The 22,046-nt window shown below is 39.5% G+C and overlaps 1 protein-coding gene across 2 annotated transcripts in view; it reads right to left on the reverse strand.

Annotated features, from left to right (window-relative positions):
* Positions 1-2,142: 2,142 nt before the first annotated feature.
* Positions 2,143-22,046, reverse strand: part of LOC139938383 (leupaxin-like) — a 45,978-nt gene continuing 26,074 nt past the window's right edge. The window contains exons 3-10 of one of the 2 annotated variants that reach the window (XM_071933855.1): positions 21,397-21,742; positions 19,770-19,790; positions 16,094-16,199; positions 14,648-14,786; positions 11,539-11,781; positions 10,114-10,287; positions 8,434-8,664; positions 2,143-7,358 (exon numbers count right to left, since the gene is read on the reverse strand). In XM_071933855.1, the coding sequence (XP_071789956.1) occupies positions 7,092-7,358; positions 8,434-8,664; positions 10,114-10,287; positions 11,539-11,781; positions 14,648-14,786; positions 16,094-16,199; positions 19,770-19,790; positions 21,397-21,742 (1,527 nt within the window). In that variant the 3' untranslated portion in view covers positions 2,143-7,091. The remainder of the gene's footprint in view (positions 7,359-8,433; positions 8,665-10,113; positions 10,288-11,538; positions 11,782-14,647; positions 14,787-16,093; positions 16,200-19,769; positions 19,791-21,396; positions 21,743-22,046) is intronic. The other variant, XM_071933856.1, reaches the window with a different exon arrangement.

The raw sequence follows: 22,046 nt of genomic DNA on the forward strand, positions 1-22,046 counted from the left end.
TTGATCTGTGCGAGTTCTACTCTTGATCTGTGCGAGTTCTACTCTTGATCTGTGCGAGTTAGACTCTTCATCTGTGCGAGTTAGACTCTTCATCTGTGCGAGTTCTACTCTTGATCTGTGCGAGTTCTACTCTTGATCTGTGCGAGTTCTACTCTTGATCTGTGCGAGTTGTACTCTTCATCTGTGCGAGTTGTACTCTTCATCTGTGCGAGTTGTACTCTTCATCTGTGCGAGTTGTACTCTTCATCTGTGCGAGTTCTACTCTTCATCTGTGCGAGTTCTACTCTTCATCTGTGCGAGTTCTACTCTTCATCTGTGCGAGTTCTACTCTTCATCTGTGCGAGTTAGACTCTTCATCCGTGCGAGTTAGACTCTTCATCTGTGCGAGTTCTACTCTTGATCTGTGTGACTTAGACTCTTCATCTGTGCGGTTTCTACTCTTCATCTGTGCGAGTTCTACTCTTCATCTGTGCGAGTTAGACTCTTCATCCATGCGAGTTCTACTCTTTAACTGTGCGAGTTCTACACTTCATCTGTGCGAGTTCTACTCTTCATCTGTGCGAGTTAGACTCTTCATCTGTGCGAGTTAGACGTTTGATCTGTGTGACTTAGACTCTTCATCTGTGCGGTTTCTACTCTTCATCTGTGCGAGTTAGACTCTTCATCCATGCGAGTTCTACTCTTTAACTGTGCGAGTTCTACACTTCATCTTTGCGAGTTCTACACTTCATCTTTGCGAGTTCTACGCTTCATCTTTGCGAGTTCTACGCTTCATCTTTGCGAGTTCTACTCATCATCTTTGCAAGTTCTACTCTATGCAGTGTACACTAACTGTGCAGCTCTACACTACATCATGCAGAACTTCTACACTGTCACATCTATGAAGTTCTACATCTGTGCTTGTTATGCACTTCTCCTGTGTGCGTTGTAAGTCTTTTAAGATTAAAATCTTCGCGACTTGTACACTTTGTCTGTTTGAGTATTGCCAGATGCTGAGGATCATGGCAGAGGGTCATGTGCTAGTAACCTTTTCCCTCTACACTTGTAAAAATGTATTGATCTCAAATTGCAAACCTGTTATTTTGTAGACATTTTATTTTCTATTATTAAGAAATCATTGTTTAAAGAGTGTTACAAACAAATAAAATTTAAAGAGTTTTTTAATTTATTAAAGTTGAAATACAAATCTTAAATCTTAGTATGTGTGCTTTAATCCTAGTCTGTGTGCTTTATTTTTACCACCATTTAAAAAGATAAGAATTTAGGAATTTAGGAAAGGGGGGGTGGCCTAGTATGAAGTCATCAACTCTACACAGATCACAGTTGTTGATATTTGAAAGTTATATTTTGAACTTTTCATAACTGACAGAGGTGCATATAAACCTCAAAACCTTGGACAAAAAAACGCTGTCACAAAAACAGATTTTGTCTTGGGGGGGGGGGGGAGGGGACGTCAAACATTTGTTTAGCATGTATGACGCATTAAGCAGTTTTGGTATTTAAATATAAGGAATGGTTAGTGATTGGGTTGATAAAGTAAGTTTTGGATCTAGAGTTAAGGGTTAGGTAAAGGGGGGTTGGGATAGGGTATAAGTGTTGGGAGGTTAGGAGCTAAGGTTTAGAAGGTGAGGGCTAACCCTAACCTCCTAACACTAGCCCTTATCTACAAACACTAACACCTTAACCCTTGCCTACTTTCACAATCTAACTTTTTTGGAGGGTATGGTTCAGAATACTATAAGGGGTTGGGAGGTTTTGTAAAGGGTAGGGGTAAGGCAATGGGGCTGAGATGAGGGTTGGGGATACAGGGTAAGGGGGGGGGGGCCCAGTTAGTGTAAGGGGTCAGGGTTATGGAGTAAGGCTTTAGAAGGTGAGGGCCAACCCCAACCTCCAATAATCCTAACCCTTACACCTGCCCCAACCCCTTGGGAGGTATGGTTCGTTAGGGTTGAGGTTGATATAAAGTTTGTAATTAGTTGACGTTATTCGATAACTTGGTGCAAAAACCATTATGAAAACACACATTTGCTTCATCTACATGCTCTGTGATCCACCCCAATTTCCAAATGCAACTTGTAATTGGTAGGTAATTAATGTGGCATTTATGTGCCTGAACTTTTGAATCTTACAAAGCAAGAAAGAAGAACAAACAGTAAAATGTTTTTCTCAAAAATGTTAAATTTATTTAAGATTATTTAAACTGATACAATCACTATTAGTTAGATGAAGCGAAATAAGTAGTACTACAGGCAACAAGTTGATTATAATGATGAAGTTTTACCATCATGAACGTAACAAACGGTTACACCCATATGATCCGAAACCCCTGTTTCAACACCCCTAGTGTATATTTTAACCTTAAAGACATTAGACACTATTGGTAATTGTCAAATACCAGTCTTCTCACTTGGTGTATCTCAACATATGCATAAAATAACAAACCTATGCAAGTTTGAGCTCAATTGGTCGAAACAAAAAACGCCCTTGTCACACGAAGTTGATTTTGAGACCTCCAAATCTAATTCTGAGGTCTCTAAATCAACTTTGGTGGAAAACTACTTCTTTCTCGAAAACTACGTTACTTCAGAGGGAGTCATATTTCACAATGTTTTATACTATCAACCTCTCCCCATTACTTGTTATCAAGTACCGTTTTAAATGCTAATAATTATTTTGAGCAATTACTAAAAGTGTCCACTGCCTTTAACTCTCTAACATGTAAATCATTAGAGATTTTTCAGAACATAGGGTTGTCGGAACATGGGGTTCGTCGGAACATGGGGTTCGTCGGAACATAGGGGTGTCTGAATATAGAGCAGTCAACTAACAAACAAACAAGACTGTCCCTTGAGCATGATACGGCCATTTTAGTTTTCCCCGATTGACTTCAAACTGAGACTGGAAGAGAAAATGTACAGAAAGAATAGACCTTTTGTTTACCACTTTGCAGAAGAATGGGAAACCATTATGTCTCTGCACAACTGCCAGAAATGCAGCACCAAAGTACAATACAATTAAAAGGCACTGACACATTTGGTAATTGTCAAAGACCAGTATTCTCAACTTGGTGTATCCCAACATAAATAACAAAAATCTGTGAAAATTTGGGCTCAATTGGTCATCAAATTTCGAGAAAATAATTAAAGAAAAAACACCTTGTTGCACAAATTTGTGTGCTTTCAGATGCCTGAGCAAGACTTCAGGCCTGAAGTCTTTCTCGGATACAAAATATGAAATTACCTCTTTCTCAAAAACTGTGTTACTTCAGAGTGAGTGGCTTGCACATTTAAGCACTTGTTTTCGGTTGTGTGCATTTGGATAGGCAAACAAGATGGCCGTGCAATGATTATGGTTCAAAGACCTTCTCGAATTTGTCTGCAAAGATTTCAGACGGTCTCTTAAATTGATGAATATATCACCAGATTCTCTTTCCCAGAAAATATAAAACATTGTCTCAAAAAAACCAAGACTAATTAGAGGAAAAGTTAAAATCTTTGTTTATCATTTGCATTGATAAATCAGAAGGAGGGGCTGGGGTTAACCCAAGTCAAAATATGCCTTTAAATATATCTCATCAAATATAATCTTTCGACGGAGAACTTTTTAAATGTTTTCAAAACAACCGTACATTTCATACACTCTTTAGTTATTGATATTTTACAAACAAAATAACATTAATAAAACACAAATTATTAGGAATTTCACATTATGAATGAATCCGTCAGATGAGAACGCTCTTTCAAGTTAATGCACTTGGTATTGAAAATGTTAGTATTTGTAGACGTGAGAAGAAGAAAAGAAGATTTTAACCTTAAAACAGAGACCTTATAATTTGTTTTCGGAGTCTTGCCTATCTAGTAAAGCCCAGCTCATGCGAATGCGAAGCGATTTTGATGTGAATTTGACGTCACAACCCTCCTTGATATTCGCAAGTGAGTGGAGCAGAGTTGAACTGCTGCGAATTATTAGTTGCAAATTAGTGACATCAACATTCGCTTCGCATTCGCAGGAAGTATGAACCGGGCTTAAGGGTGTGCAGACCTAATTTCATACAACTGCTTACATGTACCTCAGTAAAGTTTGTAACTGTTTGAAATTTCAAAAGTATCTTTTTAGACAAGACATTATAGACTCTGAAGCCTCGCGCCTCCACTAAAAATATTGCAGAGAAGTATGTTTTAGAAGTAGTTTTTGCTGCTCAACAAAATCAAATAACCAGCCAGGATCGATGCGATTTTAATTGTGACTGATTTCCTGCTAATGCCTGAATTTCGTTCATCTTGGAGCAAGTTTGATCAAGGACCATAGTTAACTTTTGATTCTTTGTACAATGCTGAGTGCACTTGGACACAACTATCCTGTTCTCTGTTTTGGGAGTGAAAATATACACAAAGTAATTGACTCTCAAACATGCCGGAAATGGCAGACGAACATTTTGTGGAGGTGCATTCTTGCGTTGTGCAAGGGTTCATTCAACTAACCCTGATCGAACCCACGACCGCCTAGTCGACAATTTGCGACAAGCGTATCGAGGTTGAGCACTATGCCTGGTACACCGTTTGTGACCAGATACTCTGTTTGTGACCAGATAGCTGCACACTTTGCCGAGTAAAAACTTTTACTGGGAATTATATCCTGCTTAGCAGTTTTAAAGAAATTGAGCTCCGAAAACACTGAGAGAATCTTTTAGAAGTAAGCTTATCTTTACGCTAACACTGTGTGCAATTACTGGAGCTGTTTGGTGAAAGGCACTTGCAAGTTTACACGGAAATTAAATACAATATGTACTTTACATAATTATACAAAAATATTTTAAATGGGCTAAGATTTTTAATTAGATATTCTTAAAGAATCATTGCATGATTAAAGTCACAAAAAATGTGGAACCAAAAATTAATTAGTAAGATTTTTTTTATCGGTAAATGTTAGTAACGAGTACAGCTAATGATTTTTTTAACCAGGACGAAACATCTTTACATATGTTGCACGTTATAAAAAGCTTTTTTTACAGTATAAAATTTCACAAATCGATGCTGTGAAAAATTTGATCGTCGTGTCCCCAAATTGAAATATTGGCCGAATCCAGTTATGGCTGTATTGCTATGGGCAGCCTATGCTTCAAAACATATTGTGGTGGCCGAGTCATCACAATGTGGGTTTGAATCTCTGTCTAAGTGTGGCAGGAGATTCTGTGGTCCCCCCCCCCCCCCCCAGTACGGTGAACTGTGTAAAAACTTCTTCTGATAGGAACCTCTTTTGAATCATCCTCGTCAAGCCTCGATGTATTTTCCTTTAGAGGACAGAATCTCTGCAGGACAGGTTTGCCTGAGACACTGGAACTTGTTGTCTTGAGCAAGACACGCCACTATATGCTTCTTGGTGTTTATATCCTGCCCAAGTTGAAGTGTTGATATAGTGATTGAGCCATAGCCGTAAGTCAAAGCCGCCAATATGGATCCGGCCTTAGCTTTTGATATTTTGGCTGAGTAGTCAGATCAGTACTTTTACATCAATGTGATAAGTTTGACTCGTAAGAGTCTGGGGACAATACCACAGTAGTATGAGTTAGTTGTTCCCTGACTGCACACAGCACAAAACAACCTATCCTTTCATTGAGGTTTGATGTACACAGTTGGAAAAAATCTACTCTTCCATTTTTTTCAGAACCAATAAAAGAGTCCCTGCTTGTCTTGACCATTATTTCATTATTGAAAAGTGTGTAGCATATCATAAAGTTAATATGCATTAAATATGCGTAATGTTTGCAGACTTTGATACTTCGGAAGTCATGTGATTATAAGATGAATGCTAATTGGCCCAAATTTATGAATATATCAGTTACATGGACCATAAATCTTTATTTTGTTTCCTCTTGTTGTTTTTTTTTGTTTTTTTTTAAAGATTCAATGGTACTGTTCCTAAAATATGAACTTATTTATTTTTTATTTATTTATTTATTTAAGTACAGTATGGAAGAAAGCTGGTCTCAATATAGTGTCTGTTCTAAAAAATATGAACTTTTTTAGGTTATATGTTGAAACTCTCACGGTAGTGCCTCTTTTTTTTTTTAATCAAGAGAAACACTTCCTGAACAATGATTTTAAGACCCCTTGCAAAGGTTATCAAAAACCAAGGACCTTCACGGCACACAGGTTGGACCACCAGTGACCAACCTCTTTTGACCTGTACCTGAGGGCGCCCTACTGCCGAAATGTTTAAATGTGTAATGTTTATTGCTTAAAAAATTTGGGGGACTTTTGTTTGGTTTGGTTGACTATAAAAAAAATGAAATGCCCGATACTTAAAAAAGGCAACATGTGCCTCCATTGCCCCTGGTCATTCCCTTGGTGCCCCTTGTATTGTTCCAATAGAAATTTACAATTTCCTCATAGCGATGCCTTTTACCAGGAAGAAAATACCTCGGTGCCCTTGTCCTTTCAAGCACAAGTCATCAGGCCTGCATGACATACTTGCTTTGTGTGAGTTTTAGCCATAGCATCGCTTAAGTGGGACATCCTAAAATGGTTGACAGGGTCTGGGAGTGGGACATCCTAAAATGGTTGACAGGGTCTGGGAGTGGGACATCCTAAAATGGTTGACAGGGTCTGGGAGTGGGACATCCTTAAATGGTTGACAGGGTCTGGGAGTGGGACATCCTTAAATGGTTGACAGGGTCTGGAAGGGGTCTTACAGGTTGTGTGTGTGTGTTGAGTTAGTGCCCTCTACAGTCATCATTGTAGATAGGGTCCAAACTGAGCACCTATTGGCCCTCAGCTGACATGCTGCTTCAAAACTGGGAAACATTGAAATGGTGGCAGAGACACTGGTCCAAGCCGATGAGGAAGCCAAAGTGGTCAGTTTGAGGAAGCCAATATGGTCAGTTTGAGGAAGCCAAAGTGGTCAGTTTGAGGAAGCCAAAGTGGTCAGTTCGGACACCCTTAGGCCTTATCTGAATTGGTGGCTACAGCTATGGCTAGAGCTAGATTATGTGTTGAGAGGTACAGGACGTCCTTAGCAACACCCTTAGCAACAGCCATAGCCGTAGCTGAAGATGCCAATTTGGACACGGCCTGACTATCCCCTAACTAAACCTAGCTGAAGAGTTTGATGAAGCAGGCGTGGCAGTACGGCTTGTCGTTCTGCTCCTTGAAGGTGCCCTTGTTCAGTTGCTTCAAGCAGAATGCGCAGATAAAGTGCTCCGGGTGGAACTTCTTCTGCATGGCGGTGATGCAGCGTCCTGTGATGGGCTTGCAGCAGCCGGCACACAGTGAGCCCCGCACGGCGTGGTAGTGAATCTCGCAGTAGGGGATACTGTCGTGGTCGAAGAAACTGCCGCCGTTGAAAGGCATACGACATTCCTACAGTAACAAAAAAACAAAGAATATAAACATTTGAATTGTGCAGACAGATTAATTCAATGAGACTTTTCTGCTGGCTAGTCACTAAAAAAAACCTGCTTTTATATTGTACTGGGCACAACTTCGTGGCTCCTCTTACCTTAAAGGGTGTATATACTTTTTGTAGGACAAAAAACACAATGTCCACAGATTAACACTAAACTTACACAGTTTGAAGATAATGATAGTAGAAAGCTTCCCTGAAAATATTATGTGCTGAGGTGCTGTAGTTTTGGGGTAATGAGTAAAACAATCATTGAAAATAATTTTCGTCTCATGAGACCAAAATTATTTTAAGCATTTACAAACTTATTTTCATTACATTGTTTTACTCATTTCTCAAAAACTACAGCACCCCAGTAAGTAATATTTGAAGGTGAGCTTTCCACTATCATTATCTTCAAACCCTGTAAGTTTAATGTAAATCTATGGACATTTTGAAAAGGTACCCAAATCCTTTAAGCAAAGAAACGGCATTTACGTCAATCGTATTCCAAAAAATTCGCGAGGAACTTTTTCTTGTTTGCGTGAGTACTCCACAAAACTTAACATTCTTTGCTTACACAGCTAGTGCAGAAAACTCAGCGCTTGCACAGTAAGCAGAGAACGATGATCCTAAGCGCAGAATTCGGCAGTAAGCAAGCTATGAAATTAGGACCCGTAGAGCTGCCAACATTTGCATCTTGCAACCGGGGGGACTTTGTACACCAATCAGGGAGATATTTAGAATTCCATTCAACATAACAAGGACAAAGTTTCCATAATCAGGGAGGATTTCAAATTGGTTCATCAGATCATGGAAAGATTGTGGGTGTTTTTTTCAGGGAACTTTCTACAGAATCAAGGAGAGTTGGCAGCTCTGGGCTGGATTTCACAAAGAGTTAAGACTAGTCTTATCTCGAATTGGGTTGGGTTATTCATCCTAACTTGGGACTAGCCTCAAGTTTTCAATATCTCCTAGGACTAGTCCTAAGTTAGGACTAGTCCTAAGTCTTTGTGAAATTGACCCCAGATATACCAATAACCGAGTACTCACCCCACACACAAAGCACTCAGGGTGCCATTGCACATTAAGAGCAGTGATGTAGTTCTCCATGATTGCACGATGGCAGCCGCCACACTTGGGGGCAAACATATCGAAATAGTCCTCTTTACAGTACACTTTGCCGTTCTTCTCGTGGAAGCCGCCCTCGTTGAACGGCTGACCGCACTGGGCGCAGAAGAAATGCTCCGGGTGCCAGGTCTTGTCCAGGGCAGTCACACATTTCTGGGAACAAATACAGGGTGATTTAGAAAGAAGATTATTGCACCGTAGCTTTTTAAAGCATTTAGGCGGTTCATACTTCCTGTAAATGCTTTATGCAAGCAAATTTTCTTGCGTCACAATTGGCCCTTTAATAACTGCATCACCCAAATTTACTTCACATTCGTATTAGCAGGAAGTTCGAACATCTGGAACCTCTTGATGATGCTTTGACAGACAATTCAAATTACAGAGATGTCATTATTTTGGGTAGCTGAGTTACCATGCATCAATAGACCTTTCAATGATGCAGCCATATTATGCAGGCCTGATATACCTCATGGAGAAAATGAGAGCAGTTGCCTCCACGCCCCCTTTGTTTGCCTTGGAGCCCCTTTATTATGTGACCCAGTTAATGTCCGGGGGCCGATTTCACAAAGCAGTAAAATTCTTCGCAAGACAAATTGTCCGTATCACCACAGTGATTTGGATTGTGTCATCACACTTTACTATGCAACTACGGTTGATTTGCAACAAAGATCGATCTTAGCTCTTTGTGAAATCGGCCCCAGGGATTGGCATGGATGTAACTGAAGCAAATACCTTTTTTTTTAGGCAAATACCTCCTTTGCCCCTAATCATTGCCTTTGAGGAAATTGCTTCCATGCCACTGGTTATTGCCTTAGTACACGTTCGACGACACGTCGCACATTGGGATGGGAAAAAAACTAAATGAACTTTGCCCCATCGCACTTTAGGCCCTCTATCGGCAAAAGTAGTGTCAATATTTCAATAGCCCATGTAACTCCAAGGCTGTCTACTACACGGATCTGTCATGTGTGTTGTAGTGCCTTAAAGTGTGACACCAGATGTTCAGGCAAGAGAGAAACCTTTCAGATCGAGGCATCAAAAGTTTTGATAAGACGAACAACTAAGCCTATGTATAGTTTGTTAAAACATCTTCATGCTAGGTAGATTATGTTCTTTTGGGCACTGAGAAGTCTCCCGAATTGTGAAAAATCTACTCTGCGGTAGTAGAATATAAATAAAGCTAGACAATTCCTCAAAAGAACATAATCTACCTGGCAAGTAGATACACACTTGGTGTTACCGCAAACCAAATACCACATTCAAGCCTGTAGACCATGTGAATTTTGTTTACAATAAGTGTGACCTTGTACATTCTTTGAGTATTCTGGCAGGCAAGATACTGCACTGGTCCAATGGGAAAGTTGACAGTTAGTGTCATAACTTCCACATAAACACAAGAGTTATGAAAGTAAAAGCTGGACAAGTTTTGAGATGTGCCCCCTTTGATCATATCAAAAATTGATAGGAATTAGACAGTGCAATCTCCATAAAATATAAGATTTTCTTCCATTAAGCTGTGTACAAATCGTGCCTGCAGGAAGTCCAAGCTCTGTGGCTCTTTTTTAAACATGTGATGTTACAGGTCACATCGTCTATACTTACATCCAGTATGGGGCCGTTGCAGTAGGCACACCGTGGAGAGAAGAGATTCTGATAATCCGTCTCACAGAACGCCTGACCTTCCCTCTCAAAGAAACTCTTTGTACCCAGTTCCACCTGGCAGTGGGAACAGACAAAGTGCTCTGGGTGCCACGTCTGGCCAAGGGCAGTCACAATCTACAAGAAAAGTAAAATCTAAAAAATCAATATCAGAAATGACCCAAAATTCATTAGAAATGGCAAACTGATCAGAAACTTGAGACTGTTGTAAATAGGTATTAGGCCAAAAAAAAAAAAAATACCAGTTGATCGTCCGGATTTTTCAAAAAAGAGGAGGATGAGGGCCTTTTTATTTATTATTTATTATTTTTTTCCAAGATGGCCGCTTAGTATTTCAAATTCAACAGGCCACAAATTCTTCAGTTTGAAACGCCCCAAACTTATTTTATATCTATTTGCATGAGGACCCGTGTTAACAGGGTCAGATTATTACACTAAAAAGATGTGCTGGTAGTTTCACGTGTTCGAGAGCATAACGTGTTTGAAAGGATGGAGTAAAAATTGAAAACAAGAAATAAGTACAAAAAAGGATGCGGCCCCAAAAAAGGATGCGGGCGGGGACGTTTAACTGGTATTTTTTTTTTTTTTGGCCTTATTTAGTCCCTGGCCTAATTTCATAGAGCTGCTTACTAAACACAGCTCAGCAGGAAACCAGCCAGCGACGGCATGTGTGATAACATGGTACATGCGCTCAGCTACTTTGGAGTGCTTTGCTGATCTCATTCTATTTGGTGATTGCACGGCAAGAAAAAAAAGTTCAGCTTTTCATTCCAACAGAATCAAATAAAACCTGCCGATGTATTTTGATGGATTTAGTGCAAGTAGGATGCATATGTGGAGGTATAATAAGAGTTTCAGCTTATTTATATCGCATGTTCCTTCCATTACCTTCTTGGCTGACTAGCACTATACTGTATCCAAATGGGCCATATTTTTGAACGCGTGATGGCGCTCTCAATCACTTTTATTCATGCCCAAAACAGTTATTAAAGATTGGAACACATTACCACCACAGACATCTAATCCATCAGGGACAATAAGACTTTTCAAGGAGCCGTTATAATCCACCTCTAAAGCAAATTGAAACTACGGCGCAACCTAAGTGACAGAACGCCTATTAATTTGTGCAGGGCGAATACCCCCGTATACCCCCGGAAGTGATAAAAATACTATTTATAGCGCCCTCGCATGGGCAAAAAGCAGGCGCATTGGCTGCTACAGCTTCGGCTCTGACTGTACTATACTTCAACGCATGATGACGCTGCGATCCAGCCCTAGCCGTAGCTCTAACCACCAACTCGGAAACGGCCTATGGCTCCTTTCTCATTCTTTGTCCATCTTTTTCGTGATCTCTGTAATCCTACGTACCTGCCCTACAATCTGCTTCTGGCATGCTCCACAGAACCCTTTGGCCACCGTACTGACCCCCTGCCTGCTGACGTCAGACTCTAAGTGACCCAGCATGGAGTCTAGTTGTATCCCCCTGGGTGGGGCCTGGTTACCCTGGGTGGTCTGGACCGGGTTGGGATGGGTGACGATCTGGTGGGGCTTGGCGTAGCTTGGCTCATTAGTGACGCTGACGGCTGCTGGGGCGGGATGGGCACTTGAAATCTGGAGAAAAAATTAATAAAATAATTGTTTATTAAATTGCTCTAGAATTGCAAATGTCGAGGGTTTGAATCCCACCCAAGTAATATTCCTGTAATTTTTAATTTTTTTTACAGAGCTCTGGAAAGTATATAAACCAAAACTAAAAGTCTTTATCCCTGATGCAAATATACATCTATTAATCAAGCATCTGAAAGCACACAACTTTGTGCGGCCAGAGTGTTTTTTTTTCTCTTCTCGTTATTATCTCGCAACTTCGACGAACGATTGAGCTTAAATTTTTACAGGTTTGTTATTTTATGCATATGTTTAGATACATGTACACCGAGTGAGAAGACTAGTCTTTGACAATTACCAATAGTGTCCACTGTCTTTAAGCAGAAATGAGCAGAATGCTAGTCACAAATGGAACGCCGGAAATCTGTTTTCAATAAAATATATTTTCTCCGGCCAGATGAAATAAGGAGCGCCAGAAAAGTTTTTTTTTTTCCTCCGGCCAGATGAAACACAGCGCCGGAAAAAATCTGGGAAAATTTGAAAAAGCCGGAATTCTGGCAATAGCCGGAAAACTGGCATCTCTGCTAATTAGATGGTGATCAACTACGATCGATTGGTCATGTCAAGCATTGGCATAAAGTTAAAGGCTTTCCCACAATTAAAGGTTAAAACAAAAATAGGAAATGAATCCAACCTAGTTTGGGAAATCAGATGTTTTAGGAAGCCCCCTCCCCCCCCCCCTCCGTGAGAGATTACCACATTGACAGGAAGATAAAGACAGTGTTACCTAAATAGGATGTCTGGAACTCATTCACTGTCAGGATGTGGAAGACAAAAACAACATCGGATTGCCACAAACAAATAGGTCAGAAATTCAGAAATGGAAACCCAAAACTACTCTTTAGTTAAACAAATAGATTTTTGAGTGTTATCGATTGTATTCTTTGCAACTTTGGATGGAAGCGGATGTCTAAAACTCATTCAGCGTCAGGATGTGGACATGGTGGAAGAAAAAAACAACATCAGGTTGCCCAAACCCAAAACAACAAATAAAACACAACAACTGCCGAACAAATTTTAAGATCTTAAAATATGGATTAGTAAAAAAGCTGGCAGACTAGGGAAATTACAAGCCAACTGGTCCAGTTGATAAGTTAAAGGTGGACCTACATGTACTTAAAGGGACTTGTTGCGATCGGGCGAGTAGGTCTATGAAAAGCGTTTGAAACGGTTTGTAAGGAAATTCGTATGGGTAGAAAGATGTTTTAAAAGTAGAATAATACATGTGTTATGATCCACACGTCCTGAACTAACACTGCATGCCAATTTGTGGAGTCAAATTTTGAACTTAATAAAATGGCCGACTGTGTTAGCTCTCAAAGTAAAAGGAAAACCACGCAATTTCGAGGAATATTTGTGTGGATCATTATATTCCACTTTCAAAACATCTTTCTAACCATGCATTTTATAACAAATGGTACAAATGCTTTTTAAAGACCAAGTCCCCCAATCCAAGGCAACGTGTCCCTTTAACGTATGCAAGTAATGAGCCAAAGGGGCTTTTGAAACACTGTCTAACAATGTTCCGTTCCAATGTTCATACCACCATTATGCGGATGACCACTGCCCCCACATGGGAAATGCACTCACATGTTGACTATGCACGGTATGTGCAAATGTTGGATGTGGTCTCCACAGTGTGGTTCATCGTTATGGCAATGTCAGTCACAACACCGACAAAGCAATCAACACACTCAGCAATGTCTGCTAGTGTTTTCTTAGAACTTGGTTGGCAAGGGGATTTGTTGTTACCAGTTTCACACATTTGTCTACATTGGGACAACATTCTGCATTCTTGAGGTGCCCTCAAGTTCAAACGAGAATTGTCAAAATGGGTTACTCTTCTTTACACTACTGCTTTAAAAAAACAAAATTGGCAGCCAAGATAAACATAGATATAACACGAAATAGAAAGTGGAACTTTGTCATGTTTTCATTATCTTACAGACCTTTCTATTCCTCAGTTTTCTAATCCACTACTTCCCACACCGATGAGTAACGTGTACAGAAACAATATGACTGACCCAGATTTAGGCATTTCATTTCATTTCATAACTCTGGTTGTGAAGCCAAGGACTCTCAGAAAAGCAAACTTAATCATTATACTAGCCAAGAACCCCATGGAGAGAAGACACAAAAGTGTCAGTTTTAGTTGTGGGTGGAAAAAGATTTATTCCAGAGAAAAACTCATATCTTCCCCAAGATCTTAAAGTAAAGACACAATTACTTGACTTATAACCATCCACCATTCTCTCCTCCCCCACCTCAGGCATGATACTTCATAGCCTTTAATCAAGGCGCACGCAGCGGTGGCACCCCCTGATGTCATGCACGAAAAAAGACCAACATAAGCCCCCAAAACGAGTTGCTAAAGACGCTTAGCGGCTCCACCGCTCGCGCTGGTCTTTTTTCGTGAGTGATATCTGGGGGTGCTGCGTGCGCCTTGACTAAAGGCTAGATACTTCACAGAGGCAAAACAAGCGATTGACTCCATGCCCCCTGGTCACTGCTTTGGTGCCCTTAAAATGCTCCAGTAGAAATTTACAATTTCCTCATAGGGTGCCCTTTACCAAGGAGAAACTGCCGTGATACCCTTGCCCTTTCAAAAACAAAGCATACAGGCCTGATACATGCTGGCCTGGAATTTTATCTTCGAGAGGGCGAGGTAATTTTCATTTTTAAAAGGGCATTTCCATTGGGAAATATTAAAGTCTATAGAAAGCTCTTGAAGAGGCACCAAGGCCAAAACCAGGGCAACAGAAAGCCATGGCCTCCCTGAAACTCGAGGCTTGTCATTCTCCTTATAACCCACCTGGAAGTCTGAGAGTGATGCCATCAAGTCATCCAGTTCTTTAGTTGCTGATGACGCAGTCCGGGTAGGAGGTTGACTGATGTGTAGTTGTGGTGACTCAGGAAGAGGAGGTTGTGAGTACTGGTAACCCGGGGCAACACTGTGTGGCAACAGAAAACGATTGGTTTAAGAAGCACTTTGCTTTTATGGTCATATTTTATAATCTTATTTCATTTTTACAAGGATTTTTATTTTGGAAACTACATTTTCAGTCATTTTTTTTGGCTGCCCAAGTTCACTTTGTAATACACAAGGCAACAGTCTCAAAAAAAGTACATTGAATTCTGCTCTACCAAACAAGGGCAAATTTCATAGAGCTGCTTAAGCCAAACAATTTGGTTGAGCACGAAAATAGCTTGCTTATTTTATGCATGTTACTGGCCAAAATTTCATGCCGTATACATTGCTTAGATGTATGACTGGTATTGAGCTTTTGTTTACTTAGCATAACAAATGAGTGGAATCTGATTTTACTAAGCATCGATTATTTTGCTTAAGCATAATTTTGTGCTTAAGCAGCTCTATGAAATTGGGCTCAGGCTTCTAGTGGATGACTAGATCTTTACGAACTGTGAACGACTGTAACCCAGTTTCAGCCCCAGGAGTAGGTGGCAACATGCCCCTAGTGACAGTTGATTTGGGTCAACAGCCCAAATCAGTTAAAGGATTCGGGTACTTTTTCAAAATGTCCACAGATTTACATTAAACTTACAGGGTTTGAAGATAATGATAGTGGAAAGCTTCCCTTCGAATATTAACTAACTAAGGTTGTGTAATCATTTTGGTCTCATGAGACCAAAATTATTTTTGCATGTAAAATCCCCTTAACCAGTAATGATATTATACCAAAACCATAGCATAACTGGTTAATACGTTTTTACAAGCTAAAACTGAGGCGAAAATTATTACTTTTACTCATTTCTCAAAAACTACAGCACCTCAGTAAGTAAAATTTCAAGGGAAGCTTTCTACTATCATAATCTTCAAACTGTGTAAGTTTAATGTAAATCTGTGGTCATTGTGTTTTTTTGTAAGGAAAAAGTACATAGACCCTATAAGTGTAGCCCTCACAAAGAAATGGCCTTCTGGCCTTGTGAGTTGGGCGATACCTCATAAAAAAATCTTTGAAACGTTAGCTGTTTGCATTCTTTAATTCTGGGGTGTAATTTCTGAAAAATGGAAGATTTGAAAGTGAAAAGATGAAACACTTGCAAACAATTTCACGAAACGCTAGGATTTATCCCATCTCGAGTTAGGACGAGTAAACCGTCTTAACTTAGGATGGGTTCAATGCGTCCTACGTCTTCGGATACAGAACTTAACTCGTCCTAATTCCTAAGATTAATCTTAAGTTAGGAAGAGTTTGGTGAAATTGACGGCAGGCCTGGATTACTCCATGCTCCTTACCCTGTGGGTGAGGCTGGTCCTCCGTCTATTTTCCTTGGTTTTGGAGCCGTTGCTGGGGGTGGTCCTTTGGTTGGTGATGGGGGTGTGTATGGTTTGGGAGATGTAGCTAATAGACAACGAGATAAAAAAGGTTACATTTTAGTCCAAATGAATATGCAAAGAAAAATTGATAGATATGGAACCTGTGTCCTCACATGAGCTCTAAATCTTAGGTGGAAATCTGACTAACATTCCCATAAGGAGATGTACACATACTTGGGGTTGCCACTACTATAGAGGTACGTACCTGATGTTACATGTATGTAGAGTGATTGTGTAGCATGCCGAATAAGCTACATGTATTATAAATTGGCAAAAACACAAAACATAGAAATCCAAATTACATTACTCGTACACTAAAATGTCACTGCTACACTAAAAGCAGGCTACATGTGGGATTGTGGTACAACTACCCTGCATCCAAATCTATGTAGTGCACAGTACGTTTAAAGCAAAACAAAACCCAACAAATTTCAGTTGAACTAAACATATGAACAGCGCAAACAGCACAACACCACTCTAGATTGTGCATCATCCTTGAATGTCACATACGAAGAAGTAACATAAGGAAGTCCTTGATCTTAAGATTCTTAAAAGGGCACAGGTATTTTCCCCTGAACGGCAAATCTATGACTTTCTATTGAATTTTAACAAAGGGGTGCCACAATTAAAACGGTAGAGGAAAAAAATCAACACACTCAATTATTTGCCTTCTGGTGGCTAAGTTTGAGATGTTGTTATCAGAAACAGAAACAAGTCATAGCCAAATTTCTTTTCAGCGTACTTCAGTTTTTTATGTATCAGTTTTTGTTTTTTTCCCTGCATTAAGACAAAACAAATAGTTGTGATGCAAACACAACTTGAGTACAATGAAAACGAACTGGTTTTCCTCGTTACTAATGCACTACTATAGATAGTATGCCCAGCAGAAGATCTACTGGGCCACTGATACAGAACAATTTACAGGCAATTAAAGGGTCTATGTAACTTTTGTAGGACAAAAAACACAATGTCCACAGATTTACACTAAACTTACACAGTTTGAAGATAATGATAGTAGAAAGCTTCCCTGAAAATATTACGTGCTGAGGTGCTGTAGTTTTTGGGAAATGAGTAAAACAAAGTCATGAAAATAATTTTCGTCTCATGAGACGAAAATTATTTTAATCATTTACAAACGTATTTTCATGACACTGTTTTTACTTATTTCTCAAAAACTACAGCACCTCAGTAAGTAAGATTTGAAGGGAAGCTTTCCACTATCATTATCTTCAAACCATGTAAGTTTAATGTAAATCTATGGACATTTTTGAAAAAGTACCCAAATCCTTTAAAATAAGATAAATTTGAGTTGTGACAAGGAAATTTGCTTTTGAAAGCAGTAAATAATGAAGTCAACTGGTGGGCAATCATACTGCCGACATCTTGATCATGTGCCCTGTATCCAATTAGGGATACTAATATTCATTGCACCAAAATGGAACCAGACTATTTTTTCTTACAGCCTCGGTTTAATTGCATCGGGTTTGGGAAAAAGAGGAAAATCAAGACGGCCACACTATGATGAGGGTCTATTGCCTCCTTATTTCATAGAGCTGCTTAAGTATAAAAAGCAGCTAAACAACACATTTATGCTTGTAAGATTAACTTTACCAGCCAAAATACCATGTCACATATTCAATTTGTGACTGGTATCCTGCTAATTTCGTCTTAGCAGAAAATTTTTAAAACAATATTTCCTGCTTAAAACAGCTCTATGAAATTGGGCACTGCTATTCTAGTATTTTTCTGTTCCGTCCTTCCTCTGTTCTAAGAGATTCTTTAGACAAGAGATTTACAACATGCCAGGCAGGAAATAACAAAGGTCTGAAATAAATCAACCGTCAGCCAATGTGACGAACTAGGGGGAGGAAAAATAAATAATAATTTGTTTTAAACATCAAACGACCACATGCGCAAACGTCACATCCTGACTACAAGGTGAAGAGCCTTTTAGGTCAACCTTAATACAGGAACTACACCCACATGCGTGAAACGTGAGGGACAACAAAAATGTTAATCGTCACAACACAAATGGTATTGAGTACATGATGCAATAACCAGTCACAAATGTTCTAATTATGCTACCTTTAAATGGCAATTTGGGGAAAATTGCAAAGCACACAAATTTACTAACTAAACACTATTTTGTACCAGGTGAGATTTCAGCTTTGTTCAATTTTCCTTGATTTGCAATGGCATGAATGGGGGACTTCGGGACAGTAGGCAACAGTAGACACGCAAGGCAACAATTATGACCTTCTGAAATTATGTGCTTATTGACATGAAGTCACACACTGTACATGTAACAACCGTAACTGCCGAAAATTCTGTGATAAGTATTGCCATGAAATTGGGCTCTGAAAACTGTCTATTGTTACAACATTTGCAGCTGACAATCAGGGAGACTTTGTACAAAAATCAGGGAGACACGGGAAACTATTGGTAATTGTCAAAGACCAGTCTTCTCACTTGGTGTATCTAAACATGTGCACAAAATAACAAACATGTGACAATTTGAACTTAATTGGTGGTCAAAGTTGCAAGATAATAATGGAAGAAAAAACACCATTGTCAAACGAAGTTTCTGTGATTTCAGATGCTTGATTTTGTGACCTCAAAATCTAATTCTGAGGTCTTGAATTCAAATTCGTGGAAAATTACCGTTTTCTCTAAAAATACGTTACTTCAGAGGGAGCCGTCTCGCACAATGTTTTATACTATCAACAGCTCTCCATTGCTTGTTATGCTAAAAATTATTTTGAGTAAATTACCAATAGTGTCCACTGCCTCTAACATAAATGGGGACAAAAACGCTATAATCGGGGAGGGAGATTTTTCAGAGTCATGCATCATGGAAAAAAGTTGTTTATTTTTAGGGAACTTTTGAAGAATCTAAATCAGGAAGAGTTGACAGCTCTAAATTCTAAGCATGCACACATTTCCAGAGAACAGTGGATTTACTCATTGAGTCTGCTGCCCCCTTGTGTCCCCAAACATCTTCCGTTCTGAAAGTTGTGATAAAGTAACCGTTCCTTTCTGACTCATATTTAAAGATTGACCCAATAGGATGCACATGGTGTGCTATTTGTATCACATGCCATTGACACCCAATGTCCCATTCTGGAGATTTTCCAAAAGTGCGGGTCATAGACAACTTCGGAAAATTTCTTTTACATGTTCTGATCTAGAATCAGCATTAACCTCATTTTACAGCCAACCTGCGCAAAATTTGTGAAGTACATGTACTTGTTTCCAAATTTGGACCCAAATTTTGTAAGTTGAGGCACCCTGAACTGAAAGGAGATTCTCTAAATGGTTTTACTTGACGATTATGTTTTGTTTCAAAACATTCTGGAGCATTTGAAATGGCTTAATGCCCCGCAATTTGCGCGTATTGTCGTATCGACAAACTAAGTGCAAAGGGAGAGAACCCTGTCTACCTGTAACTATTAATAACTCTACAAAACAAAACTAAATCTTGCGGTTGCAGCATGCAAATAATTATGCACAGACTATTCAACATCTAGATTCTTGTGATACAGTGAATATATGGAGGAAACAATGCACACGTAACAAACCAATGCAATTCACATACCTGGTAATTGTCTTGCACGTTCTAGTTAAACGATTAGAAATGTTTTTAAAGGGGGAAAGAGAACATTATTTAGCGAAATCACTGTTAATTCAGATTATTAGAGTTGCCCTTAGTTGTTTATGTGCAAAGTGATTAAATGTTCCTTGCACATTTAATTAAAAAAGAAAAAAAAAAAAAAGTTAACTAAATTGGACACTTTGCATGTTCATACACATGTGTTAACTCAAAACCAGTTGGTTGTTGTAGTCAATGAGAATAATTAATAAATTTATTCTAATTAAGTTTAGCCTTCCCATTCTTTGAAAAGAAATATTTTCCAGTTGACTAAACATGCTGTCTTTCAATTCTGCTGAGCATCGTTTATTGTTATAAGATAGAAAAGATAAATCCTTTCTTAGTTTCTTGCTCTATGGTTTGTTCAAATGAAACAGTTTAAATGAAAAAATTGTGTTCTCATTTTGATTCTGGCCTTTTGTTATTCTGATTCACAGCTTGTTATACAATCTATGAGCTAAACATGCCCTGCGCTCTTCTTGATTTTCCACAAAATTTGACTGTGAAATAACCCAAACATTTTGTTAAAGTTTCAACACCTGTTCACTTGTATTTGAAAAGAAACATTTAGAGCAACAAAATAAAATGAGAACAAACGTTTGCTAACTGCATGAACAAAAATGTAGTACTTGCCGTACGACCGTGTAATAAATATGCGGTCAGTTCGTGAAGGAATTTAACCTAGCTAGCAGCTGCCATTCAGTCAAACCCTTCACTGACTGAGGACCAAGCCCCAAGTAATCCCCCAAAACAGATGCAAATAACCTTTAAACCACAATCCAACAAACAAACCTAAGAAGGAAAAACAACTTCAGGAACGTTTGCCACAAATTCCTTGATCCCCAGATGCAAGTAAAAAGACAGGACGCAACTTTGGTTGATCATTGGCAAAATAACTTTGGCAAAAGCTTACACGTACACTTAATTCTTTCAGTGCCTGCTTTTTGAGTTTTTTTTTATATTCTGTACTTAAACAAAATGTATGTTGTTTTGTGCACTGCCTTGACACATTCCAAAGTCAATTAGTATTTCTTGAGTGATTGGCCCTCTTGTGATAGCATGTATATTATGGGTGGTACAAACGATCGACGGCAAATTTTGAGCACATCAAAAAGATCGGATACATGTTCATTGTACATGTATACGATTATGGCGCTGTCAGAATATGGCTCTCAGTCAATGGTTTCCTTATCAATGGGCCAAGTATAAAAATGACAGCAGTCAGTGAAGAACTATTTCACTGGTACAAACCTGTGAGAAATACGTAGACTTTGTTTGTACCAGCTAATGTCTGGTAGAAATCTTTGTTTTAAAGATTTCTCAGAGTGAACTTGGAGACGTTTTTGAAGTCACAACAAAGTGCAACACAGTGTGGGAATAGGAGACTTTTGGATGGTCCTTTTTCACAGTTCTTGCCAGTAGTGCCATTATGTCTGCTGCTGCCAGCGTCTCAAAAGTCTCCCATATAGTTGACTGTTATTGCTAAATGCAACAACTTTTGCCATTTATTTTGTTGTACTTGTCAGGGTAAATGTCAAACTGGGGGGGGGGTAATCTCTCCTTCTTAACTCACCATTCTGAATCTTAACCTGTGCACTCTCCAAGTCTGCAAGGAGGCTATCCAATTCCGACAAGTTATCCATCTTCGTCTCCTGATACGTCTTATTATTGTAGCCCGTAGTCTCTGGGAACTGGTAAGCCGTGTTCGTCGGCTGTGGTGCGGGGCGTATTCTGGCCGGCTTGGGCGGGGGCGCGTTGTTCACCTGCTGGTTGGTGGTGGCCTGTGGTTGGTAGCTGCTGTTGTAGGCCGGGGAGCGTTGGCTGAAACCCTGGTGTGGTTTGGCATAGAGGTGACTGGGGTCCTGACCCGGGGGAAGCCTGCGATCTGGCTGCTCTTCGTAAAGTGGTTCTGACTGAAGCTGCGGTTTGTAAGTTTTCAATAAAAAATTCATGAATTAATGAATTAATAAAGGTGTATCAGGCCTATTTAGATTAGCTTTAAAATCCCTTAGCACTTGTTCAAAAGTAGACATTGAGTCATGTACTCGTTGAACCTGACCTGGAAAGTGACAACATTTTCTACTGTAGAGTCAGTTCTTGAATTGGTCTCAGCGTTTCGATCATCAGTCTCCTGACAATGACTAGAGCAAGCTAGTCGAAACGTTGAGACCAATTCAAGAACTTACGCCGCGGTAGTGCAGTTAATTTTGATCCTATAAGCTA

This window comes from Asterias amurensis, chromosome 6, assembly GCF_032118995.1.
Source record: "Asterias amurensis chromosome 6, ASM3211899v1".
Classification (NCBI taxonomy): domain Eukaryota; kingdom Metazoa; phylum Echinodermata; class Asteroidea; order Forcipulatida; family Asteriidae; genus Asterias; species Asterias amurensis.